This window comes from Perognathus longimembris, chromosome 13, assembly GCF_023159225.1.
Source record: "Perognathus longimembris pacificus isolate PPM17 chromosome 13, ASM2315922v1, whole genome shotgun sequence".
Lineage (NCBI taxonomy): Eukaryota > Metazoa > Chordata > Mammalia > Rodentia > Heteromyidae > Perognathus > Perognathus longimembris.
This window is the reverse complement of record NC_063173.1, coordinates 36,437,335-36,464,958: the sequence shown is the minus strand read 5'-3', so window position 1 is coordinate 36,464,958 and position 27,624 is coordinate 36,437,335. Positions and strand designations below refer to the sequence as shown.

Genomic DNA, 27,624 nt, shown 5'->3' with positions numbered 1-27,624 from the left:
TGTTTTTTCTTCTCTTTTCTGTTCCTCAAGCTTGAACTTGGGGCCTGGTTGCTATTCCTGAGCTTCTTTTGCTCAAGACTAGTGCTCTTCCACTTGAGCCACAGCTCCATTGCTGGCTTGTGGGGGGGGGGGGGGGGACGTAATTTATTGGAGACAGTGTCTCAGCAGTCTTTCCTGCATGGGCTGACCCAGAGTGGGTAGGAATAGGAATGTTCTGCAACCACTTCAGCAACCTAGAAATCTGTATGTAAATCTGAAGATGTTACTCTAAATTGTTATTCACATTCCTTAAAAACTATATTCTTCAGTGACATAGTTTTGAAAGTATAGAAGACTAGAAAGTAGCCAAAAAAATAATGGAGGAAAGGAAGTAAATCACTGAGCTACATTACCACTGTGTTGTAAAGTTAGGTATACCATTAAAACTTGCATAACAATAGGCACTGGTGGCTCACACCTGTAATCTTATCTACTCAGGAAGCTGAGATCTGTGGATCTTTGTTCGGTTTTCTAACAGAAAACCAGAAGTAGAGCTGTGACTCAAAGTGGTAGAGCTCCAGCTTTGAGCAAAAGAGCTCAAGGACAGTGCCCAGGCCCTAAGTGCAAGCTCCATTGGACCACCACCACCAACAACAAATTTGCAAGACATTTTCTCCAGACCCCCTGTGGTGCTAGGGATTAACCCTGGTCCCCAAGCATGCTAAGTAACATTCTAACACTAAGCCACATCTCTGGTACCACAACTTTTGTGACAGGTTTCCTGTGAGCCTAATTAGAACTGCAACTCAAGATCCTCCTTTCTCTCTTTCCCACTTCTGGGATTACATTAGAGCTGTTAAACCTACATACCTGCTCCATGACATTGATTTTATTAGTTATTTATTTGCCAGGCCTGGGGCTTGAACTCAGGGCCTGGGCACTGTCTCTAAACTTCTTTTTGCTCAAGGCTAGTGCTCTACCACTTGAGTCACAGCACCACTTCTGGCTTTTTGTGTTTATGTGGTACTGAGGAATTGAGCCCAGGGCTTCATGCATGCTAAGCAAGCACTCTTACAACTAAGCTACATTCCCAGTCCGACATTGATTTCAATAAAGATACAAGCACTATAAGCTTTGCAAAATTATTTATATATTTGTACTGGATTTGTTTGTTTTGCCAGTCCTGGGGCTTCAACTCAGGGCCTGAGCAGTGCCCCTGGCTGCTTTTTTGCTCAAGGCTAGCACTCTACCACTTAAGCCAGAGCACCACTTCCAGCTTTTTCTTTTTTTTTTTTTTTTTTTTTTGGCCAGTCCTGGGCCTTGGGACTCAGGGCCTGAGCACTGTCCCTGGCTTCTTCCAGCTCAAGGCTAGCACCCTGCCACTTGAGCCACAGCGCCGCTTCTGGCCGTTTTCTGTATATGTGGTGCTGGGGAATCGAACCTAGGGCCTCGTGTATCCGAGGCAGGCACTCTTGCCACTAGGCTATATCCCCAGCCCCCAGCTTTTTCTATATATGTGGTACTGAAGAATTGAACCTTGGTCTTCATGTATATGAGGCAAGCACTCTACTAGGCCATATTCCCAGCCCCGCATGTAATGGATTTAAATGGATACATTTTCTGTTAATGACAGAACTGAAATTTAAGATATCAGAACAGATAGTTCCATATATCAAGAACTTCATTTAAAAATTTAAACCAAGGGGCCCCACATATATAGAAAATGGCCAGAAGTGGCGCTGTGGCTCAAGTGGCAGAGTGCTAGCCCTGAGCAAAAAAGAAGCCAGGGACAGTGCTCAGGCCCTGAGTCCAAGATCCAGGACTGGCAAAAAAAAAAATTAAAAAAAAAAATTAAACCAAGCTTTAGTTATCTATATAGAATGGTTTTCTATACAAGTGCACATGACTATACTAAATATGTTTAAGAATACTTAGCTCACAGATGAGAGGTTTTTATATAAGCAATAGTAAATAATACTTAGGATAGTACTCTTAAAAGAAAAACAATCTAGTGATAAGCTAGCTGAAGACACAGTTCTGTATTTCTCTCATTGATAATGGATTTTAATGTGACCTGGACCCCAATCTTTCCTTTGCTGTCAAGTAGAGCTAGTTACAGCAACTTTGTTCTTTCTGGCTGCAAATTTATACCTTTTGTTAGTTGGCATACTTTCCGTCCTTGGAACAGCCCTTTGAAATAGATGTCATCATTTCCCCTGGGAAAGATTAGTAGTTAACACAATGTAGTCACATTTTATTCATTTTTATCACACTGCAGATTTTGTCTTCCAAACATGTTGATAATAAAATTATTTTTAAGTGAGTTTGGATATGGTAACTTATATCCATAGTCCAGCTTCTCAGGAGTTGGAGATTGAAAGAATGTGGTTCAAGGCCAGCCAGGGCAAAAAGTTAGCAATACCTCATCTCAATAAGTTGGATATGATTTTACATCTCTGTAGTTCCAGCTACTTGGGAGATCAGAGGTTGGGATTGTGATCTGAGACCAGCCCCATTCAAAAACACAAGAACAAAAAAACAAAAACAAAAACAAAAAAAAACACAAGAACTTGTCTGAAAAATAACTAAAGCAAAAAAGTGCTGAAGTTATGGCACAAGCAGTAGAGTACCTGCTTAGCAAGCTTGAGGCCTTGAATTCAAACCCCAATATTGCTAAGAATTTTTTAAATAAGTGGTATATTCTAAGTAATGATACTATAGCTGCTATGTCATGCCACCACTTTAGTCTCTACTGGTACTGGAGGCTTACTTGAACTCAGGGCTTCATACTTGCCCAGCTGGCACTTTTGCCACTTGAGCCACTCTTCCAGCCTGCTTTATGCTTGTTAATGAGATGATAAGGAGTCCTTACTGCCTGAGCTGGCTTAGAACTTTCATACTCCAGGTCTCAGCCTTTTGAGTAGCTGTGATGAGAGGTAAAAGCTAGTGCGTGCATATAGTAGTAGTACAATCTCTCTTTTCTATTCTTCTTTTACCCTTATCACTATCCCAACCATAACTATGTTGTATGTGCCTGCTGGTACTGGAGCTTGAACCTGGGACCTGGGTACTGTCCCTGAGCTTTTTCATACAAGGTTGGCGCTCTACTATTTGAACTGCCTCCACTTCTGGCTTTTTGGTAGTTAATTTAAGATGACTTTCATGAACTTAGCTGCCCAGGCTGGCCCTTAATCACACAAGAAGGTTGAGTCCTCTCTACTCTTTAATGAAGATGTCTTTCTGATTCTTTGGCTGAGGAATAGCAGTGCCTGTTTACTGCCTACACTTTTTCCTCAGCTGTCATCTAGAGAAAGGGCTCGCTTGTGCCCTGGGACTGTCAACATAGCTTCAGTGACTAGGCACAAAAGTAACCCTAAGGTTCCCACAAACAGAAAGAAATATAAACTAAAGGTGTCAGGACAGACTTACAGCAAAATAAACTGCGGGAGAGAAAGGGAGTACTGGAACAGAGTGATAGTGTAAGCACAACAGTAACACTGTGCAAGTATTAACATATCTCTGGAGCCAAAAGCTATTACTTAGGAACCAAATACAACAGTAGGTTAAATCAAGGAAAATGGCCACACAGATGCTTAATGCACTGGAAAAACTAGCAGACACGGTTTTTAAACCTGAACAAAAACATCAAATAAATGACAAAAAAAACCCAAAACCACACATAGGTTTTAAGAATAGAACCCGCAGGCCTGTGGTGCATAATAGGACTTCTAAAATGGCGTGGGGGGGGAACAGACTATAATTGTAAAAATAAATTTTTTGAATTAAAAAAATGTAAGTTTATAGGTTCAAAGGCAAGAAGCATTCCAAACTTATAATAAATGATAGTTACCAAGTACTTATCTGCCAGGCAAGACCTCTTTGAGTCCTGTAGCCAGCAAAATAGGTACAATTACCTCCTTTACTCAGATGAAGAAAAAGGAAGTGAAGTGGATAGGCAGAATGTGAACCTAAGAGGTTTGACTTTGGAGCCTTACTAAACTGCGTTGAAAAGCAAACACCTATGTTCAGGGATAAAATTTTAAAATATCGAAGATTAAGATGAAAGTTTATAAGTTCCAGGGTGGAAGAACAAGCTATGGAAAGAAAAAGAAAAAAACAAAATAGAATTCTCATCTGCAGCAACCTTAAGCCAGAAAACTGCAGAAATTATACTCCTTAAGAAAAAAGGCGGGCTGGGAATATGGCCTAGTGGCAAGAGTGCTTGCCTCATATACATGAAGCCCTGAGTTCAATTCCCCAGCACCACATATATAGAAAATGGCCAAAAGTGACGCTTTGGCTCAAGTGGCAGAGTGCTAGCCTTGAGCAAAAAGAAGCCAGGGATAGTGCTCAGGCCCTGAGTCCAAGGCCCAGATCTGCCCCTCACCGCCCCCCCCCCCCCAAAAAAAAAAGAAAGAAAAAAGGACAGACCTGTCTGAGGGCAGGCATGGTAGCTTATACCTGTTGTCCTAGCTATTTGAGAGGTAGTTCAGGAGGATAGTGATTGAAGGCCAGCCTGGGCAAATATGAGTGACCAGATCTCACCTACTAACCTAGGCATGGTGGTATATACCTGTGATCCCAGCCACTGAGGTGATGTAAGTAGAAAGACTAACATGGCGCAAAACTCAGGAGACTCAGCTTGAGCTGATTTCAAACTGCAGTTTTCCTATACCTGCCACCTTAGTAGCTGGGATTAAAAAATTGTGTACCTCCATATCTGGGCCTCTATTACTGATTCTTAAAGAAGAAGAAGAAAAAGAGTGTAGGGAAGAGTTAAGCACAAGGTTGGTTAAAAATTGGTTATATAATAAAATTCATAAGGTGTTTTGATACTCTAAAAAATAATGGTAAACATGTCCTTTTTATTTTTTTCAGATTAAAGCTAAAAATTATGACAAAGTTGAAAAGGTGAGTTCTCTGAAAATAGTTTGAGTTTCATGGTGAGGATTTTATATAGATGTAAGTGCATATAGATGGCAGATATAGTAAAGGATTAACTGCTCTTGAATCTAGGTAGTGATTGTATAGGAATTTACACATTCAGCTTTCTTACATTTCTAAAAATATTCATCATAGAAATGCTGGAAAAAGAGGATTGTGTATTTGTTAATGCAGTATTAGGACAAAAAAAAAAAAGAGAGAAGTGTATTCTACTCACCAAAAGCACGAGAATTATTTTATTTTGTTGGTCATGGGGCTTGAACTCAAGACCTGGACACTACCCCTGAGCTTTATAGTACCACTTCCAATTTTCTAGTGGTTAGTTGAGATAAGAGTCTCAGATTTTCCTGCCTGTGCTGGCTTTGAACTGTGATCCTCAGATCTCAGTCTCCTCAGTAGATAGAACTATAGGCGTGAGACACTGGCATCCAGCACAAGAACGATTTTAAATAGGAAGCAATTATTTGTCTTTTATAAAGAAATTAATTCCTGGGGCTGGGAATATGGCCTAGTGGCAAGAGTGCTTGCCTCGCATACATGAAGCCCTTGGTTCAATTCTTCAGCACTACATATATAGAAAATGGCCAGAAGTGGCGCTTTGGCTCAAGTGGCAGAGTGCTAGCCTTGAGCAAAAAGAAGCCAGGGACAGTGCTCAGGCCCTGAGTTCAAGGCCCAGGACTGTCCCCCCCGCCCCCCCAAAAAAATTAATTCCTGAAAGGTTCTGGATTTTGGTAAATATTGCATTTCATTCATATGTACATGGAGTGAGCTATTTGTTTGTTTTTTCATTTGTTTTTGTGTTAGTCCTAGGGCTTGAAGTCAGAGCCTGGGTCATTTCCTGTCCCTAGTTACTACTTTTTTTTTCCTACCACATGAGTCACAGCTCCACTTCTGGCTTTTTGGTGGCTAATTGGAGCTAAGAATCCTTTCTGCCTCAGCTGGCTTTGAACCACCATTCTCAGACCGCAGCCTCCTACACAGTTAGGATTACAGGTGTGAACTACCAGTGCTAGGCAACACATGTATTTGGGGGGGGGGGATGAATTCTGATAATGTTTTCTTATGCTTAAAGCTATTTCAGAGATGCCTTATGAAGGTTTTGCACATTGATTTATGGAAGTGCTATCTTTCCTATGTTCGGGAAACGAAGGGTAAACTACCAAGTTACAAGTAAGCTTTTCTTGTTTTTGTTAAGATTTTTTATTCACATACACTAATCATACAAGGGAAGCTTCACTGATATTTCCGTACATGCAAACAATCAAACACTGGCACTCTCCCTTCTCTCCCACCTTTAATTAAAAAATGAAAGCAAGATTTTAAGGAATGCAAATCAGCTCCAGGCACACTGTCAATTCCTCATAAACTCTGTTGTTTCTTGTCATCTATGAGGAGATTTAAAAATCAGGACTTTCTAAGAAATCAGCAAAAGTGCTTCAAAGAAAGCTTCTAGCATTAGAATTATATCAGCCATGCCTTTCCATGTAGATGCACTGTGGATTTGCAACACCAAACTACTTTGTTGAGAGGCTTGTTAAAGTTTCTCAAAAACTATCTTCATACTTGTCCAGGCACCACTCTTGCTTGTCTGGCTATAGTTGCAGTGTGCCACTGAAGCAATCTAAGGCAACTGGTGGGTAGTTGACTTAGTTGGGTAGCTGACTGACTTCCCATGGTGCTTTATACCTACCTACTACCCATCTTTGCTGAATAGTGAACCTTCTCAGATACTATTTTTGTATATAACCAAGTCAAATTATATCTTTGATTAGAATTCTATCTTTATTTTCTGATTACACTTAAGTACTGAAATTTCTTTCTCCCTTGTATTTCTACATCTGAATGTGACGTAAGACTAGACAACTTAAAGGATATAAAGCTGAGTAAGATATGGGCTTTATCTTTGATAAGCTCATAAGCATTATATAAAGGAAGCAAAGTTAAACGAATGTCATTGAAAAGTATAACAAAAGAACTCTGTATAACTTCCAAAGATTAATTAAATTTTTGCTTATAGCAAAGGCTCAAATGTTGTTCTGATCATATGCTCAGAAGTTATACTTTCATTGTAAATATATTTTTTTAACAAATTTCAAAATTTGCCTTTATTTCAGAGAAAAAATGGCTCAAGCTTATGACTTTGCACTGGATAAAATTGGAATGGAAATTATGTCTTATCAGGTAGTGTTAAAAAATTAAAATATATGCACAAATTTGAAAATGTCAAGAAGGATACTAACATTTTGTTTTATTTCTTAGATTTGGGTGGATTACATCAATTTCTTAAAAGGCGTGTGAGTAATTTTATAATTATGAAAATATATGAACAGTTAGAATTAGCTATAATATAATCAGTGACATTTGTCATCCAATTTCAGGGAAGCTGTTGGGTCTTATGCAGAAAATCAGAGGATAACAGCTGTCCGAAGAGTTTATCAGCGAGGTTGTGTTAATCCAATGATCAACATTGAACAGCTTTGGAGAGACTATAACAAGTATGAAGAGGTAAATTAAGCCAGAGTAGTTTACTATTATAAGCCAAGTCATTTAAATGTCTTTCCATTGTGAATTTGTAGAATCTAGCCTTTTTAATATCAGATACCTGAGTATCAATGGTGAGATTGTTTGGGTTTCCTCATTCATTTGTTTTTAGAAATGCTATGGATCATACCAGGACTGTTAGTGTAGAGGGCAAGTGCTCTACCACTGAGTTATCCTCCCAGTCCTCATCTGTTTTCATGGTGGTTATAATGAAAGGACTGCTCTATATCAATACTTTTAAGTGGGGACTGGGAATGTGGCTTAGCGGTAGAGTGCTTGCCTAGCATGCACGAAGCCCTGGGTTGGATTCCTCAGCACCACATACACAGAAAAAGCTGGAAGTGGTGCTGTGTCTCAAGAGGTAGAGTGCTGGGGCTGGGGATATAGCCTAGTGGCAAGAGTGCCTGCCTCGGATACACGAGGCCCTAGGTTCGATTCCCCAGCACCACATATACAGAAAACGGCCAGAAGCGGCGCTGTGGCTCAAGTGGCGGAGTGCTAGCCTTGAGCGGGAAGAAGCCAGGGACAGTGCTCAGGCCCTGAGTCCAAGGCCCAGGACTGGCCAAAAAAAAAAAAAAAAGAGGTAGAGTGCTAGTCTTGAGCAAAAAGAAGCCAGGGACAGTGCTCAGGCCCGGAGTGCAAGCCCCAGAACTGGCAAAAAAAAAAAAAAAAAAAAAAAAAAAATTCAATTAAAAAAATCACAAATACTCTAACTGAACTATAATTTCTTTTTTCTATGTTAGAGATTAAACCCAGGGTTTTCCACATGCTAGGCAAATGAGTCCTCCCTCAAGACTAAAATACTTTTTATTCAATGCTGTTATATTTACATAGTCACATATTGCCCTTATCGCCTATGAAATTTTTTTGGAATTATTTTTCCTATAATAATGATCAGTGATGCTATGTACTTCTTTCATTTAATTTCAGTGATGTGATTATGATGTTCAGTTTCTGAAAAGAAGCCTCAATCATTTTTTTTTTTTTTTGCCAGTCCTGGGACTTGAACACAGGGCCTGGGCGCTGTCCCTGAGCTTCTTTTGCTTAAGGCTAGCACTCTACTACTCGAATCACAGCACAACTTCTGGCTTTTTCCACTTATGTGGCACTGAGGAATCAAATCCAGGGCTTCATGTATGCTAGGCAAGCACTCTACCACTGAGCCACATTTTCAGCCTTGAAGCTACAATCTTAAGATCTTTGTTTCAGTGGTATATGCTTTAACCAGCTAAGCTAATTTATTGACATACATAAACATGCATGCCAACTAAGTTCTATCATAATTTTTCATACTTATATTTGATATGGAAGAATTAGTAGATTGGAACTCTTTATAGCAATAAGCAGTGGCATGTGGGCAGGAGGAGGGGTGGGAGTTTCCTGGGACCTAAACTCAGGGCCTGTGTGCTGTCCTGAGCTTTTTTGCTCAACTTGAGCCATAACTCTATTTTCTCCTTTTTGGTGGCTCATAGGAGTTAATTATAGGACTTTCCTGCCTGGGTGCATTTTGAACTGCAATCCTCAGATCTCAGCCTCCTAAGTAGCTAGGATTGCAAGAATGAGCAATTGGTCCCCAAAAGACATTCAGAATTTTGGCCTTTGGGTTAAGAATAAGTTAAAAAAAAAAAAAAAAAAGAAACAGAACAAGAGGGCTGGGAATGTGGGTTAGTGGTAGAGTGCTTGCCTAGCAAGCATAAAGCCCTGGGTTCAATTCCTCGAGTGCTTGCCTCCCGTACATGAAGACCTGGGTTCAATTCCCCAGCACCATATATATAGAAAATGGCCAGAAGTGGTGCTGTGGCTCAAGTGGCAGAGTGCTAGCCTTGAACAAAAAGAAGCACCAGGACTGGCAAAAACAAAAACAAACAAACAAACAAAACAATTCCTTGGTACCACATAAACAGAAAAGGCCAGAAGTAGTGCTGTGGCTCAAGTGGTAGAGTGCTAGCCTTGAGCAAAAGAAGCTCAGGGACAGTGCCCAGGCCCTGAGTTTAAGGGGAGTGGCAAAACAAAAAAACAAGGAACTCATTCATTTTATTTGGAAGTATTGGGGTTTGTGCTTTCTAGGCAGGTGCTTTACCAATGAGCTATGAAACTCTGGCCCATTTATTTGTTTATTTATTTATTTATTTATTTATTTATATTTTTTGCTAGTCCTGGGTCTTGAACTCTGGGCCTGGGCACTATCCCTAATTGCTCAAGGCTAGCTCTCTAACACTTGAGCTATGCACCACTTCTGTCTTTTTCTGTGATTAATTGGAGCTAGGAAGAGTCTTACAGACTTTTCTGCCTGAGCTGGCTTGGAATCACAATCCTCAGATCTCATCCTCTTGAGTAGCTAGGATTATAGGTGCCCAGCTACTTGTTTTGTTTTTTGTTTTTTCAGATTAGGTCTTATTTTTTGTGCAGGCTCACTTCTGGATAGGTCCTCCTGTTTTTCTGTTTCTACTGTAACTGAAATGACAGGCACATGCCACCACACCCAGTTTCTTCTTTTGACAATGAGACTTGTAGACCTTCCTGCCTAGTCTAGCCAAGATCTATTATTATCTTCCTAATTTCAGCTTCCCGAGTAGCTAGGATAAAAGGTGTGAGCTACAATGCCTGGCCCAGGAACTTTTCCTCCTCATGTAGGTTTGATTTATCAATTTTTGATCTATTAGAAGTTAAAGTTGAGAAAATCTCCTGGTACATATTATTAGTTCACTTAAAAGTAATAGTAATAAACCCTTTACATTTCAGTCTAAGTAGCATCAAAAGTAAGTATTTTCCAAAACTAGAAACAATTTAACGAGGCGACACTGACTATGATTTTGAAAAACTTTTTAATGTCTAAATAGAAAATAGCTAATTTTTCTTTTCTTGTATGTGCCAGTATTATGGCTTGAACTCAAGGCCTTATGTTTTTGCTTAGTTGTTTAGGTGAAGGCTGGCACTTGAGCCACACTTCCACATTTGGCTTTTTGTTAATTAATTGGAGCTTGGGATGGCTTTGAACCTTCATCTTCAGAGATCTCAGCTCCTGAGTAGCTAGGATTATAGGTATAAGCCACTATACCCAGTTTAAATTTTCATATCTGCCTCTAAATTGTATTTTTTATGATATTGAATGTCATATGGCTTCTGTAAAACTTCACTGTATTTTTTTTTTTTTTTTTTTTTGGCCAGTCCTGGGCCTTGGACTCAGGGCCTGAGCACTGTCCCTTGGCTTCTTCCCGCTCAAGGCTAGCACTCTGCCACCTGAGCCACAGCGCCCCTTCTGGCCGTTTTCCATATATGTGGTGCTGGGGAATTGAACCGAGAGCTTCATGTGTAGGAGGGAAGCACTCTTGCCACTAGGCCATATTCCCAGCCCCTTCACTGTATTTTTGTGAGAGAAACAAATACTGTTTTAGTATTTTGTCAAGGATACTTTAATCTTATGAGCCCCCTAAAAGGTTCCTGGAAGCAGGAATTCTTCAACAACTCACTGAGGGCTGCTAAGCATGAGTACATTTTCCTTCCTTCCTTGGTACTATGCTTCCTGCCCCTCCCCCCCCCTTTTAAGCTGTGCTCACTTAGTTAGCAAAGGGATAGATAGACAGACCAATCATGACTATTCACCCAGGTGAATTTATTCTGTATTAGTAACACTTTATAAGAAATAATGACTCTTGCCAAATTATTTCATATTTTTAAGAAACTTGTGATTTATAGAAACTACTGACAGGTCATAAAAATTATCTATTCATCTTAAAAATAATATTTTTCAGGTTGAATATGTGGTCTAGTGGCAGAGCACTTGCCTATCATACATTGCACCTAGATTTGATCCCTAGAACTGACCCTCCAAGAAATTAATAGTGTATTTTTTTGCTTTTTTCTTAGGGCATCAATATTCATTTAGCTAAAAAAATGATTGAAGATCGGAGTAGAGACTACATGAATGCTAGACGTGTAGCAAAGGTATGGTATTCCATCGGGCCACTTACTCTAATGATTACTGATTCTGTTTATAGCAAGGCTTTTCTTTCTTGTCTTGTATGAATATTGATATTTTCCTTCATTAGCAATCCTAAGTACTGATAACTAATTTTAGATAATTGATCTCATATCAACTAATAATTTTTCTGTCTGAGAAGATGATATATTTGCAATAAAATACTTCTAGAGAAAGAATCTCTACTGATGGCAATATGCCACCAGGTCAAGTTGCTCTGTCAACTGGTATATCCTAGAGACCCTCCTAGATCCTGCAGACAGAGCCCGTAGGTGTTCTGTTGACCCATTCCTGCTAACCTGTTTGGGGAAACGTAATGTTCTGTTATGTTTTTCCCAACTCTTAGTTTTTAGATTATATTGAAAAAGTGGTATTTTTAACAAAATTTTCCAATGTGATTAACTCCAGTCCATATATCTGAGTTGTTCTAAGCTCACCAAAGAATTCTGCTTGTTGTTTAGGAATATGAGACGGTAATGAAAGGCTTGGATCGGAATGCTCCTTCAGTGCCTCCTCAGAATACTCCTCAAGAAGCTCAGCAAGTGGATATGTGGAAGAAGTATATACAGTGGGAAAAGAGCAACCCTCTTCGTACAGAGGATCAGACTCTTATAACAAAAAGAGGTGACAAGATAATCCTGCTGGGATTCTAACTAAATAAATGGACATGAGGTCATTTGACATTAATCCCATAGAGTACTTGAGGTTCTTGGTGTTTTGGTTTTGTTGTTGTTTTTACCATTGAGGTCTCTGTATATAGCACAGGCTGCCTCAAAGTCACTATGTAGACTAGGTTGGCATTGAACTTGTGATCATACTGCCTTACCCTCCACGTGCAAGGATAGTTATTCACCGCTATGTCCATCTGAGGCTCTATTTTTTATTGAAGGTGGTACTTTGGACTGAGTAGCTAGGATTACAGGCCTGAGCCTGGCTCAGTTTTAGTTTTTTTTCCTAGACCTCAGGGTAATACAGTATTGTATTGGGATAAAGTCTTTGCCCTAAAGTATAATGGATCTTTTAAAAAGGTAGGATTCAAATTCTAAACTTGCCTCTTCTAGTTATCAGTGGAGAAAGCTCTTCAGCTCTCTCAGCCTTCACCTTTGCTTTCCATCCAGTGCTTTCTATTCTTTCCTGTGTATGTACATTTCAACGATCAGCTGAGGATTTGAAGATATTCATGCCCAGACTTTTTGGCTTTCCTTTTTGGAACTTCCACACACGTTTAATTTCCAGATACTCTCATAACCCAGAATTCCATATTTTAGTCAGTAAAACTGCAGAGCTTGACTTGACATCTAGTTGCAAGGAAAACACCATATTAAATATGGATCTCAGTGTTCCCTTTTTTTTTTTTTTGGCCAGTCCTGGGCTTGGACTCAGGGCCTGAGCACTGTCCCTGGCTTCTTTTTTGCTCAAGGCTAGCACTCTGCCACTTGAGCCACAGCACCACTTCTGGCCATTTTCTGTATATGTGGTGCTGGGGAATTGAACCTAGGGCCTCATGTATACGAGGCAAGCACTCTTGCTACTAGGCCATATCCCCAGCCTCAGTGTTCCCTTTTATTTTTTTTCTTGTTTATTTGTTTTGGTTTGTTTGTTTTGCCAGTCGTGGGGCTTGAACTCAGGGCCTGAGCACTGTCCCTGGCTTCTTTTTTGCTCAAGGCTAGCACTATACCACTTGAGTCACAGCACCAATTCCGGTTTTCTCTATATATGTGGTACTGGGAAATCAAACCCAGGGCTTCATGTATGGGAGGCAAGTACTCTACCACTAGGCCATATTCCCAGCCTCAGTATTCCCTTTTTTTTTTTTTTTTGGCCAGTCCTGGGCCTTGGACTCAGGGCCTGAGCACCTTCCCTGGCTTCTTCCTGCTCAAGGCTAGCACTCTGCCACCTGAGCCACAGCGCCCCTTCTGGCCGTTTTCCATATATGTGGTGCTGGGGAATCGAACTGAGAGTTTCATGTGTAGGAGGCAAGTGCTCTTGCCACTAGGCCATATTCCCAGCCCCTCAGTATTCCCTTTTAATTTTTTTTTTTTTTTTTTTTTTTTTTTTTTTTGCCAATCCTGGGCCTTGGACTCAGGGCCTGAGCACTGTCCCTGGCTTCTTCCCGCTCAAGGCTAGCACTCTGCCACTTGAGCCACAGCGCCGCTTCTGGCCGTTTTCTGTATATGTGGTGCTGGGGAATCGAACCTAGGGCCTCGTGTATCCGAGGCAGGCACTCTTGCCACTAGGCTATATCCCCAGCCCTCAGTATTCCCTTTTAATAAACAACTCAATCTGCTTTGATTTCTGCTTCACTTCGGTTATTTTCCTGTGCAATTTAATCAGTGGTGTTTTTTGTTTTGTTTTGTTTTGTTTTTTGGCACTGTTTTTCTATGTATATTTGAAGGGAAGGTGTAGGGATTGAACCCAAGGCCTTGTGCATGCTAAGCACATGCTTCACCACAGTGCTATAGCCCCAGTCCTCAGTTTATAATTTTAGTACTAGGTAGAGTTAGTGTGATGCAAACTACTCTGCCACTGCTGGAGTTTTTCCTTGCTCCCTCACTATAGGCCTTTGCAAATGGTGCTTTCTTTGCATCACCCGTTTTGTATCTAATCCTATCCTTCCTCTGCTCTACTTCCTCATTCTGACCAGCTTCTGTACCTTCAGGTTTTACTTTAACATCAGTTACTGCTCAATAAGTATTAGCATATCGTTGGTGTTCAACAGATACTACCCTAGTAAATAATGGACAGATTGGGCTTTGGTGGATGTTAATGCTAAAATCTGCTGCTCACATGCATGTGCACACTTACTACTGGGATTTCAACTCAGAGCCCTTTACTTGCTAAGCAGGTACCCTACTGCTAAATTACACCATCAGCCCTTTTCTGTACTGGTTATTTTTGAGATAGGGTCTTTACTTCCTATTTAGGTTTGTGCCTGGGTCATGATCTGCCTATTTTAGGCTTTCTTTCATAGCTGAGATGATAAATGTATGCCACCACACCCAGCTTCTTCCATTGAGTTGGAGTCTCATGAACTTTTCTGTCCAGACTAGTCTGGAATGGAGACCCTCCAGATCTCAACCTCCCAAGTAACTGCATTATTATAAGTAAGAGTCACTGGTGTCTCGCAAAATTACTTATTTTGTTTTATTTGTCATTTGTTACTGAGAACTCTAAGCATTATAATTTAGTTGTGATGTTTATATTGATAGTTTTATAAATACTTATTTTAACTGAACATTGTTTGTACATGTCTTCCCTTAGTTATGTTTGCATATGAACAGTGCCTGCTTGTGTTGGGCCATCACCCTGATATTTGGTATGAAGCTGCCCAGTATCTGGAGCAGTCAAGTAAACTGCTAGCAGAGAAGGGAGTAAGTATTCCTTCCACCATTTTCTTTGGTTATTAAATGTGTTTAAAATTTATAAACTATGGGGCTGGGAATGTGGCTTAGTGGTAGAGTGCTTGCCTATAGCATGCATGAAGCCCTGGGTTCAATTCCTTAGTACCACATAAATAGAAAAAGCCAGAAGTGGCTGTGTGGCTGAAGTGGTAGAGTGTGAGCCTAGAGCAAAAGAAGCTCAGGGACAATGTCCAGGCCTGAGTTCAAGTCCCAGGATTGGCCAAAAAAAAAAAAAGAAGAAGAATTGAAAATTATGTCAATATGAATCTTAGTAGTACTCATGCCTGATTAAGCTTCCCTAATCAGAATTTAAATGGCTGGAGTTTGTTTGTTTGCTTGTTTGTTTTTTCCAGGCCTGGAGCTTGAGTCATAGCCCACTTCCAGGCCTTTTCTGAATAGTTTATTGGAGATAAGAGTCTCATGGACTTGCCTGCCTGGGCTGGCTTTGAGCCATGATCTTCAGATTTCACTAGGATTACAGTCATAAGCCACCAGCACCCAGCAAAATAGCTGATTAAAAAAAAATATTAATGAATCATCTAAAGTACTTGCATGGTTCTTTTGAAAGTTAAAATAGTGGGTGCTGGAAGTCCAGCTCAGTGGTAGAGGCCAGGGGTTTAATCCATAGTACTCAAAAAAGGAAGAAGTCTTTGGAATTTTTGTTTACATCCCATGATTAATATGTATGTGTATAGACATCCATATGTATTTTCATATATATAATCTCATATATAGATTTATTTTCTTTCAACTATACTAAAATTATTGAGGGTGTCTTTTCTTCTAGGATATGAATAATGCCAAATTATTTAGTGATGAAGCTGCTAATATATATGAGAGAGCCATAAGCACTTTACTGAAGAAGAATATGCTTCTTTATTTTGCATATGCTGATTATGAAGAGGTAAGAGTGGTCAGAACTTTCTTAAATTTGTCATCTACAGAGAACTCAAGAAACTAACCTCCTCCAAACCCAGTAAACCAATTATTAAATGGGTAAAGGAGTTAAAGAGAGACTTTACAGGAGAAAAAATAAAAATGGCAAGAAAACATATGAGGAAATGTTCAACATCCCTGGCAGTAAAGGAAATGCAAATTAAAAACATCTCTGAGATACCACCTCATTCCAGTTAGAATGACCTATACTTTGAACTCAGGCAACAACAAATGCTGGAGGGGATGCAGAGAAAGAAGAACCCTTCACTGTTGGTGGGAATGTAAACTAGTACAACCACTCTGGAGAACAGTATGGAGGTTCTTCAAGAAACTCAGCATAGACATACCCTATGATCTAGCCATACCACTCCTAGGAATCTATCCTGAACAATAGGATCCAGGATATCACAAAGACACCTACACATCTGTGCTTATCGCTGCACAATTCACAATAGCCAAAAAATGAAGACAACCCAGATGCCCCTCTACAGATGAATGGATCCAGAAAATGTGGTATCTGTATACAATGGAATACTACATAACGATTAGAAATGATAAAATAATGACATTTGCAGGAAAATGATCAGATCTTGATTACATGATGTTGAGCGAGACAAGCCTAGAACACAGAGAACAAAGGCGCATGGTCTCCCTGATATGTGGTTGTGTATGGGGGGAGAACAGTAGAGATCATATCTGTACAATGACAAACTTCTTTTCAAATGGTATTTCCACATGTTTTGGTCAGGTACTTTACAGTATGTCTCTAAAACCAATTACTAAATAAACATAAAAGGCCTAGGATTGACCTATTAGAGGATCATAATAGCTCAACAGCTATGTACATATGATTATATTAGATGAGGCTAAGGGCTGGGAATATGGCCTAGTGGCAAGAGTGTTTGTCTTGTATACGTGAAGCCCTGGTTTCAAGTCCTCAGCACCACATATACAGAAAACCAGAAGTGGTGCTGTGGCTTAAGTGGTAGAGTGCTAGCCTTGAACAAAAAGCAGCAGGGACAGTGCTCAGGCCCTGAGTCCAAGGCCCAGGACTGGCAAAAAAAAAAAAAAAAAAATGAGGCTAAGCAAAATGAACTCCAAGAGATGGAAACAGGAGGATTTTGTTGTCGTTATGTTTAATGTACATGGTGAATTTCCTTTGACGTACCCCCTGTGGTTACTGTATATGATTTTGGTACACTGGATATTGTATATATGCTTATCTGAACTAGAGAAGGGAAGGAAAAATGAGGGAGGGTGTAACAAATAAGAAAAGAAATGTACTCACTACCTTATTATGTAATGGTACCCCCCTGTACATCACTTTGTCAATAAAATTTAATTAAAAAAAAAAAAGAATAGGGGCTGGGGATATGGCCTAATAGCAAGAGTGCTTGCCTCGTATACATGAGGCCCTGGGTTCAGTTCCCCAGCACCACATATACAGAAAATGGCCAGAAGTGTCGCTGTGGCTCAAGTGGCAGAGTGCTAGCCTTGAGCAAAAAGAAGCCAGGGATAGTGCTCAGGCCCTGAATCCAAGCCCAGGACTGGCAAAAACAAAACAAACAAACAAAAAAAAAAAAGAATAAATTCACACAAAAGCTAAAAAAAAAAAACTTTCTTAAAATTTGTTTTGTTTCCCAAGGCTAGCCTTGAATTCATGATCCTTCTGCCTTAGCTTCTTGAGTGAAGGAATTGCCCATTTAGCCTTTATGCCCACAACCTAGAATTTGATTTTTTACCATAGGATTGAAGTTTTTTTTTTCTGGCTAGTTTAACACTAGACACAGCTTTTGGTAGCCAGAAATGACACATCAAACAGTTATTTGTCTTCAACTCATATTGAATTTATGCTCCATATAGATGACATTTTATCTGTGTGTGCAGGGGTGAGTGGGTGAATACAGTCTATAGAAAACTCAAATCATGCTTGCTTATGAGGAAGAATTTATATTCCCTTCTCTACCACCTTAGAGCCGCATGAAGTATGAGAAGGTTCACAGTATATATAACAGACTTCTGGCAATTGAGGATATTGACCCCACGTTGGTGAGTAATTTATAATTCTTTTCCCCACCTTTACTATCTGATCTAACAACAAAAATTTAATTTATATATAGGAAATTTCACTGTTTTATTGTCTTCACAAATAACACTGAGTCATGAGACACCATCCCAATCAACCTATAAAACACTTTGATCACCTCCACAAAATTCCCTTATATGATCCTTTGTAGAACACCCCTCTCATAGCCAACCCTAGTTACTAAAATTTACTGACCTCAATTCTGCTGAATTGTCTGCTTTTGTTTTTACATAGGGTATGGAACACACCACTGTAGTCCCAGTTACTTAGGAGGCTGAGATGGCTTGAGCCCAGGAGTTGGAGACCAGCTTGAGCAATATGAGATATTATCTCAGAATTAATTAATTTAATTTTAAAAATAGAGGCAGGAAAAAAATCAACACTCTGCAAAGAGATTGTATAGAAAGTTAGCTTTAGCCAGGTGCCAGTGGCTCATGCCTGGTTCAAAGCCAGCCTGGGCAGAAAAGTTCCCATGAGCCTCTTATCTCCAGTTAACCACTCAAAAACTAGAAATGGTGCTATGGCTCAAGTGGTAGAGCTCAAGCCTTGAGCACAAAAGAGACTCAAGGACAGCACCCAGACCCTGAGTTCAAGCCCCACAATGGACCCCCCCCCCCAAAAAAAAGAAAAGGAAGGCTGGGAATATGGCCTAGAGGCAAGAGTTCTTGCCCCTTATGCATGAAGCCCTGGGTCCAATTTCCCCAGCACCACATATACAGAAAATGGCCAGCAGTGTCACTGTGGCTCAAGTGGCAGAGTGCTAGCCTTGAGCAAAAAGAAGCCAGGGACAGTGCTCAGGCCCTGAGCCCAAGGCCCAGAACTGGCAATAAATAAATAAATACATTAATTAATTAATTAATTTTTTTCAAAAGTAAAAACAAATTAGAATGCGCTCCTAATACGGAAATTATAGTTTATGGATTTAAATAGTGTATTATCTATAGTTCTACTTTATGTTCTCTTAGTAGATATTTAGGATTGCTTTGTTAAATAGGAAACATTAGCATAGGAATTAGGTAAGCTCATACTGGAAGCTCTGAGTATAACATTCTGCCTGATTTTTGGATTACAAATCCTTTTTGAATTTTTTTGCACAGGTATATATCCAATATATGAAATTTGCAAGGAGAGCAGAAGGTATCAAGTCTGGAAGAATGATATTTAAAAAAGCAAGAGAGGATACCAGAACCCGCCATCATGTCTACGTTACCGCAGCACTCATGGAATATTACTGTAGTAAAGTAAATGCATCATTTTAATTCTTTTGTACATGTCATACTTATGTGTTGTGGATTTAATATTCTTTTAAGTATCTTGCCTTACAGATACTTCATGGAAATCTCTACTTTATTGTCCATATTTCTAGGACAAATCAGTCGCCTTTAAGATTTTTGAGCTGGGACTCAAGAAATATGGTGACATTCCAGAATATGTCTTGGCTTATATCGACTATCTATCTCACCTCAATGGTAAGTTGACTCTAGAATCTACAAGGGTTTTTTTAATATTAAACTATCTGAAATTATGTTGTTAGATTATTTTTTTCACTTCTTGAATGTATTAAAGTTCTGGCATCACACCAGAAATAGGTACTTGAGATTCACCCCAAAAATATTTGTGACCTGATAATCATGAATTTTTGTTTATTGAGTAGTGGTAGATTTCTTTTTACTCTAAAGAATGACTTTTAATAAAGTAAAGTACTATCAGGAACTGGAGAAGGCTAGAGTCAGAATTAGGAGACACTGTTTTACATTCATCTCTCATGTCTGTGGCCAACTCATCCCAATCTCCCTGTGGTGAAACAGACCAAAAATTAAAAAAAGCCTTGTAGGACTGGGAGCAATTCAGCGGTAAATCACTTGACTAGCCTGTGAGAAGCTCTAGGTTTGATCCTCAGCATTGTAAAAACAAAATTAGCAAAACAAAAAAACTAGCCACCCAAACTGGAGCAAGTTCTTGTTATAAAGTAAAGAAGAAATGTATAAAAAAAAATCTTCACTGACATCTTTATTTTATTTCCCTATTGTATAATAGTAACTGTACAGCTACTGTACAGCTACTGTACTAATAGTACTAACTGTACTAATAGTAACTGTAACTATAATGTAGTCATTCTTTTTTTTTAATTTTTATTGTCAAACTGATGTACAGAGAGGTTACAGTTTCATACGTTAGGCATTGGATACATTTCGTAGTCATTCTTTTTTATTTTTTTGGCCAGTCCTGGGGCTTGCACTCAGGGCCTGAGCACTGTCCCTGGCTTCTTTTTGCTCAAGGCTAGCACTCTGCCACTTGAGCCACAGCGCCACTTCTGGCCGTTTTCTGAATATGTGGTGCTGAGGAATTGAACCCAGGGCCTCATGTATACAAGGCAAGCACTCTTGCCACTAGGCCATATCCCCAGCCCCTGTAGTCATTCTTTATTGAGTTCCTGTTATGTTCCAGGCACAATAATTCTCCCATTTGTATGTGTATGTGTGTGTGCATATGTGTGGCAAATAAAATTTAGTCTAGTTATCAATTATCCAGGAAATTCAATTTATTCACAGAAAAAGCAATCTTGTCTTAAAGTTGGTTTAAGAATTGTATCTACACATGCATGAGATTAGGTGTGTAATCTTAAACTGGCAAAATAGCTATAATAAGAATGCCTTTGACAGGATTGAATAACTTTTGCCTGTATTTTAACTTACACACGGTAAACAGTCCATAAATGTTACCTATGATAGAGGTGAACACACACACACCAAAAAACTGTGCTCAGTACTCTGGGAGTGCCCAGAACGAAGCAGGTTGAAAGCACAGGGAAGAGAGTATAGTTGAGGTCCTAGAGCTGTGCTGGTCATTGATCTCCAGCCACCACTTGAATGCCAAGGCCAGCACAGGTGTGGTTGTGTAAAATCAGAGACAGACAGAAGGAAAGAAAGGAAGGAAGGAAGAAGGACAGAAAGAAAGAAAGAAAATATTTTTCATATTGTTTGCATGTGGAAATAACCATTTAGATTTTTGTTGTTGGTGGTGGTGGTTGGAGGCTTGAACTCAGAGCCTGGGTGCTGTCCCTGAGCCTCTCTTGTGCTCAAGGATAGCACTCTTCTACTGAAAGCCACAGCACCACTTCCAATTTTTGAGTGGTTAAATGGAGATAAGGGTCTCACAGGGTCTTTTTTCCCCTGGGTTGGCTTCAAACCTGATCCTTAGACCTCAGCCTCCTGAGTAGCTAGGATTACAGGTGTGAGCCACTGGCATCCTACTGGGTTAAATATCTTAAACTGCAGTTTCTCATGGCAAAATTACCTCATTTGCTTCTTGTTTTTCTTTGTTTTTTGTTTTTGTTGATTGTGGGGCTTAACCTCAGAGCCTGCATGCTGTCCCTGAGCTTTTTTGCTCAAGGCTGGCTCCCCACCACCTAGAGCTACAGCCCCACTTCCATTTTTCTGGCATTTTACTTCTTAATATGGCTAGTAGACATGGAAGTTCCATATTGGCTTGAATGATGTTTCTGTTAGACAGTACTGCCCTAGAAGTTCACAGAGAACGGACATGAGTTGAAAAATGAGCTGAGTAAAGAAAGAGAACAAAGCATTATCTAGACCAGAGAATCCAGCACTTGGCAAGCAGGGCAAAAGTTGTGCCGAATGATCAAAAGTGTGTCTGGTAGATAAGTAAAGCTGAGAATAAAGAAAGGGTTAAATGTCAATTACATTAAAGTATAACTCATGACCCTGGGGCCATCTTCTTTGGTTGAATACATTTAATCTCTCTTGGGTTTATCTTGTATGGAAATGACAACCATTCCGCTGGATATTTTAAAGACTACTGAAGTATAATTTCTATTCCATAAATGCACCAATTTTAAGTGTAAAATTCTATGGTTTTTTTTTTAGTGGACTTAATGCTAGATTGTTTTGTTTTGGCACCAGAACTGGGGCTTGAACTTGGGGCCTGGGGCCCTGAGCCCTGTCCCTGAGCTTTTGTGCTCAAGGCTGGTGCTCTACCACTTGAGCCACAGCTCCACTTCTGCCTTTTTGGTAGTTTTTTTTTTTTTTTAATTGGAGGTAAGAGTCTCACAGACTTTCCTGCCCTGGCTGGCTTGAAACTACAATCTTCAGATCCCACCTCCTGAGTAGCTAGGATTACAGGCATGAGTACCAGCACTAGATTTTTGCATTTAAAAGATTCCTTAGAGTCTAGCAAGAAGAATTTTCCCAGTATACGTGAGTTCCTATAGAAGCCTAAAATACGATCAATTATATGTAGGTTTGAATTTGCCATCTTCACATTCAATATATTTTCTAAATATCAGAAATCTAAGCTGGGTGCCTGGCTCATGCCTGTAATCTTAGCTAAGCAGGAAGGTGAAATCCAGAGGATCGAAGTTCAAAGCCAAACTCTTGAGACTCCACTTCCAAGCCAGCCTGGCATGGATCATGTGGTAGAACACCCAGTTGAGCAAGCTAGATGCCTTGAGTTCAAGTCCCTGGTACTGGGGGGAAAAAAAAGTTCAAAAAGAAAAAAGTCAGTAAGCTGATATATTGATATGTAATTGATATATAAACAGATACGTAATTTTATTATTTTTAAAATGCAAATGGGACAACTGGTCTAGACATCACAGCTTTCATTACAGCTGTACTATGAAGAGATGAACTAAAAGTAAAAACTCCTGACTTCTAGTTTTCGCTCTGTTACACAATACCTATGAGCCAAGTTAGAATCACTCAATATTTCTGAACCTCAAGTTTCCTTATCTATGCAAATCAGGTTGCAGCCCCATGCCAAGTGGCTCACCCCTGTAATCCTAGCTACTCAGGTGGCTGAGATCTGAGGATTGCAGTTAAAAGCCAGCCCGGGCAGGAAAGGCCATGAGACTCTTACCTCCAATTAACCACCAGAAAACTGGAAGTGGCATTGTGGCTCAAGTGGTAGAGCACTAGCCTTGAGCTGAAGAGCTCAGAGACACTGCCTAAGCCAAGAGTTCAAGCCCCACAACAACAAAAAAATCAGGTTGTAACAGTAGTTACCTTTTTATCTAGGATTTTTTTTATGAGTTTTGATTATGCTTGTGAAAATACTTGGTTGAATTGTAAAACTGATTTTTTTAATATTTAAATTTTTAAAAATATCCTAGAGGACAATAATACCCGAGTTTTGTTTGAACGAGTTTTAACGTCTGGAAGCCTCCCTCCTGAGAAGTCTGGGTAAGCACTGGGAAAATATATTGGTCAGGTTCCAAGGCAGTGTGTATTTGAAGTGTGATCTGTGGGCAAATGATTGCTTGAATGGGAATTTCAGAAACAATTTCCCTTCTTCTCTCAAGGCTCTTCTTACCTGGAATAGTTTCTTACCTGTTTAAGATGATTTACTTCTGCATAATAATTAGCAATGTTTTGAGAGATGCCTTTATAATTTATTATTAAATATGTCATTGTGTCTTTCTAGTTTTCACATGTTAGAGAGGTATTCTAAAATTTATCTCCCTTACTCTAAAGAAGAGATTCTTCTTAAATATTACATGTATGTCTCCAACTTATGGTTTTGACTCTTGTCAGTTTTACTGGACAGTGAGCAGATAGCTGTGTTATTAATCTTTGCATGTCCATCAGTGTAGGGTTTTTGTGATAGTTCTGGATGTGGTATAATAGGCACTCAATTTAAATTTAATATAATTTAAATGCTTTGTGGTATTTAATCTCAGCATTAATTTTGGCTGTAAAAGTGATGAGCCATCAGTTTGTCCTTAAGTAACATCCAAAGTAATGGAAATAAATTACATTAGATACACATTGGATAAATATGTGCTCTACATTGAAATTCATGCCAGTAAACATGATGAAGCCATTTTCAGGAGAAATTATAACTGTCTAGACCTTTTTCCAATTCTTCCAACTGCAGTTTTTTATCTATGATCTCTCTGTTGACTATGAAAACTTGGAAGATACACTATACAAGTCACAACTTAGAAAAAGACTTGAATTGGGTGTAAGACTTGAATTATGTGTAAGGTCTGTACTTGATTGTCAAATGCTTAGGTGAAAGTTTGATTAAACAAATATGGTAAAATACTGGCAATTATTAAATCTGGATAATGATATAAAAGTATTATACTATTCTATTTCCCTCTAGTTTGGAAATCTTTATAATGAAAAAAAAAGATTTTATAACTTAAAAAGAAAAGGGGAGACATTTTGTAAATGGACTCTGTGCCTCAAACCCAGAATAACTAAGTAGTGATTATTTGTTTTTTACAGAGAAATCTGGGCCCGATTTCTAGCTTTTGAAAGTAATATTGGTGATTTAGCCAGTATACTCAAAGTGGAGAAAAGGCGGTTTGCAGCATTCAAAGAAGAGTATGAAGGCAAAGAGACAGCCTTACTGGTCGACAGATACAAGTTTATGGATTTATATCCTTGCTCTGCAAGTGAACTGAAAGCCCTGGGGTACAAGGTACGCTTCTAGGATTGGGATATTTGTAATGTCTGCCTTTCCAATGTCTTACAAGAGCTGATGGATTTATTTTCATTCTAAATTAAATACTGAAATATATATATATATATATATATATTACTATAACAGGAAAGAAAGTTCTTTGGTTTATGAAACATTAAGGACTAAAAATAGCTGAGCAAAATTAAAATGTTTGATATATAGCAAACATTTTGACACTGTCCCTGACCATCAGTGTCTTTTATGCTGATTTGGGGGGTAAACAGAAATGTGTACAGGGAAGAAAAACAAAAGAAATGCTGAGTGTTTTTTTTTTTTTTTTTTTTTTTTTTTTTGGCCAGTCCTGGGCCTTGGACTCGGCCTGAGCACTGTCCCTGGCTTCCTTTTGCTCAAGGCTAGCACTCTGCCACTTGAGCCACAGCGCCACTTCTGGCCATTTTCCATATATGTGGTACTGGGGAATTGAACCCAGGGCTTCATCTATACGAGGCAAGCTCTCTTGCCACTAGGCCATATTCCCAGCCCTGCTGAGTGTTATTTTATGCACTTTTTTGCTGGTTTGTTTTTTGCTGTACTGGGGTTTGAACTCAAGGTTTTGTGCTTGGTTACCGGTGCTATTCCACGTGAACTACACCTCCAGCCCTACATACTACTTTTTTTTTTCCTGATAATTCTTACAGACTGATGAACATGTTTTGACAGATTATATATATTTTTTGTTTGGTTAGTCAGTTGGTTTATGTGCCAGTATTAAGGTTTGAGCCCAGGGCCTGATGCCCTTACTTGGCTCCTTTGCTCAAGGCTGGCACTTTACCACTTGAGCCACAGCTCCACTTCTGGCTTTTTACTAGTTAATTGGAGATAATAGACTATCAGATTCTTCTGTCTGGGCTGGCTTCAAAGTGTGATCCTCCACTCTTCTCAGTAGCTAGGATTATAGGCATAAGCCATGAGAGCTGGCTTGATAAGTTCTATAGTAAATGCAGTTTTGTTTTTTTGTTTTTTTTTGCCAGTCCTGGGCCTTGGACTCAGGGCCTGAGTGAGCACTGTCCCTGGCTTCTTCCCGCTCAAGGCTAGCACTCTGCCACCTGAGCCACAGCACCCCTTCTGGCTGTTTTTTCCATATATGTGGTGCTGGGGAATTGAACCAAGAGCTTCATGTGTAGGAGGCAAGCACTCTTGCCACTAGGCCATATTCCTAGCCCGTAAATGCAGTTCTTAATTGCACATTTTTTTTTAGATATAATGAAAAAGCAGGAAAGCTTGTTAAATCCATAAAGTTCCTTGGGAAATTTACATCCTAAAAACAGTGTTTCTTCAGTGGCCTTCAAGGGGGTTTGGCTCAGGTAGGAATGTGTTCTTCTAATGTAGACTACTGAGTCATGAAAAAACAAATCTGGACCTTGGCCTCTCTAGGCCAGAGGGAAAGATGAATATTTATGAAGCCTCAGAATTAGCCTTTACTGAGGAAACCATTATTCTGTCATTCTTTGATCTTTCTATGCCACATGAACAAAGACTGAGATGGAAATCCAAAAAGAAGATATATACAGGAGTTGTGGGTTGGCCCCTTTAAGTCAACTAACATTGGATTTTTTTTTTTAACCATCATTCTTTTTCTTACTGTGTCTGAACTAGATTAAAAATACTGAGAAGTTTGGTTTTGTGTGTGTGTGTGCCTGTGTGCCAGCCCTGGGGCTTGAACCTCAGGGACTGGGCTCTGTGCCTAAGTGTTTCCCGCAAGGCTAGCTCTCTACTTGAGCCACAGCTCTACTTCCAGCTTTTTGGTGGTTAATTGGACTTTCCTACCCAGGCTGGCTTTGAATTTCAGTCCTCAGATCTCAGCCTTCTAAGTAGCTAGGATTACAAGCATGAGCTACCAGCACCCAACTCAAGAAAAAGGTTTGAATTAGTTTCAAATTATTGTGTATATAGTGTATATATATATGTATATAGTATTCAAATTAGTTGAATTGTTTTTTATACAAGCCCTAGGTCTGTACCAGTCTTCGATTTCTGCTCTGAACCAAGGGAGTCTTACTATTTGGGGGTTTGCTGCTTCTACTTGATTGCTTAGTGAAAACCAAAGACATATTAGGACTACTTTTTGGAATTATTAGAAAAGACAATTTCAAATTTTTTTTTTCTGGTCCTGTGGCTTTAACTCTGTGTCTGGGCTCTGTCCCTGAGCCTCTTTGTGCTCAAGGCTAGCACTCTGCCACCTGAGCCACAGTGCTACTTCTGGCTTTTTCTGAGTAGCTTATTGGAGATGAGAGTCTCACAGTCTTTCCTGCCCGAGCTGGCTTCCAACCGTGATCCCGAGATCTCAGCCTCCTGAGTAGCTAGGATTACAGGCATGAGCCACCAGTGCCTGACTCAACTATTCTTTTTCAGCCAGTGTTGGGCCTTGAATTCAAGGCCTACGCACTGTCTTTTCCCACTCACAGGTGGTGCTCTACCATTTGAGCCACAGCTCCAATTTACTCTTTTGGGGGGGGGGGAATGGCATGATTCATAGAAGATAACAGTCAGACTTTTCTGTCTGCACTGGCTTTGCACCTTGATCCTCAGATCTCAGCCTCCTGAGTAGTTAGGATTACAGGCATGAGCCACAGTGCCTGGCTTATTTCAACTTTTCTAAGATGAATACGAAGAATAAGGATGACAGTAAAGATATGACTATTTCTAAGCAGGAGTAGGACTTCTTGAGTGTAAATTGTTCATTTTGTATTCCATTTCTATTCCTGGATTTGGAAGGAAGGAATGTGCTTCACCAGGTATTGGTGGAGAACATGGTAAAAGAAATCTCCTGTGTACCTATTCTTTAAGATTTAATATATACTACCAGATGTCATTAACTGTAGTTGAGCAGATTTGAAGGCCTATGCTAACAAGTGATTGTAGCGTTCCTTTGATATAACTTGGAGAGTTCTCAGCTCTGGTAGTCCTGCTAGTACCCTGAAAAGAAGCGCCTGGATTGGTCTGAGATCAGGTGCTGGGGGTTCCCAACCCTTTCTCTACTTCTTAGGAGCTCTGTGACCTTCTAAATTGCAGTAGCTTCTAAATAATGGAGACATTGCTAATTACCTCAAAAAAAGGAATACAGACAGTGGTTAAAATTGCTTGACAAGTATTGTCTGCTTAATTTCCCTTGTGCTGGCATGATGAAGAAAAATTTCCATTTTATGAACAAACTCTTTTAAACTGGTGTGGGTGCTGACAAACCTTATTTTAGCATCCATGGAGCAGGGCTTCATTTAGTCCAGCCTCTGCACTTACTGTTGTGCAATTCTAGTGGGAGAATTGAATTT

General features: G+C 39.6%; 1 protein-coding gene across 2 annotated transcripts in view; it reads left to right on the top strand.

The window, feature by feature from the left end:
• The window catches only part of Cstf3 (cleavage stimulation factor subunit 3), a 73,085-nt gene that overhangs the window by 42,587 nt on the left and 2,874 nt on the right, over positions 1 to 27,624 (top strand). For both annotated transcript variants that reach the window (XR_007212921.1, XM_048359585.1), the window contains exons 4-17: positions 4,858 to 4,890; positions 5,996 to 6,093; positions 7,038 to 7,104; positions 7,183 to 7,217; positions 7,302 to 7,428; positions 11,332 to 11,409; positions 11,905 to 12,067; positions 14,705 to 14,814; positions 15,632 to 15,748; positions 17,755 to 17,829; positions 18,964 to 19,107; positions 19,233 to 19,335; positions 22,998 to 23,067; positions 24,118 to 24,313. Coding sequence is in view for 1 of the 2 variants with exons in the window: in XM_048359585.1 (XP_048215542.1) it covers positions 4,858 to 4,890; positions 5,996 to 6,093; positions 7,038 to 7,104; positions 7,183 to 7,217; positions 7,302 to 7,428; positions 11,332 to 11,409; positions 11,905 to 12,067; positions 14,705 to 14,814; positions 15,632 to 15,748; positions 17,755 to 17,829; positions 18,964 to 19,107; positions 19,233 to 19,335; positions 22,998 to 23,067; positions 24,118 to 24,313 (1,416 nt within the window). In the remaining variant the exon portion in view is untranslated. The remainder of the gene's footprint in view (positions 1 to 4,857; positions 4,891 to 5,995; positions 6,094 to 7,037; positions 7,105 to 7,182; positions 7,218 to 7,301; positions 7,429 to 11,331; positions 11,410 to 11,904; positions 12,068 to 14,704; positions 14,815 to 15,631; positions 15,749 to 17,754; positions 17,830 to 18,963; positions 19,108 to 19,232; positions 19,336 to 22,997; positions 23,068 to 24,117; positions 24,314 to 27,624) is intronic.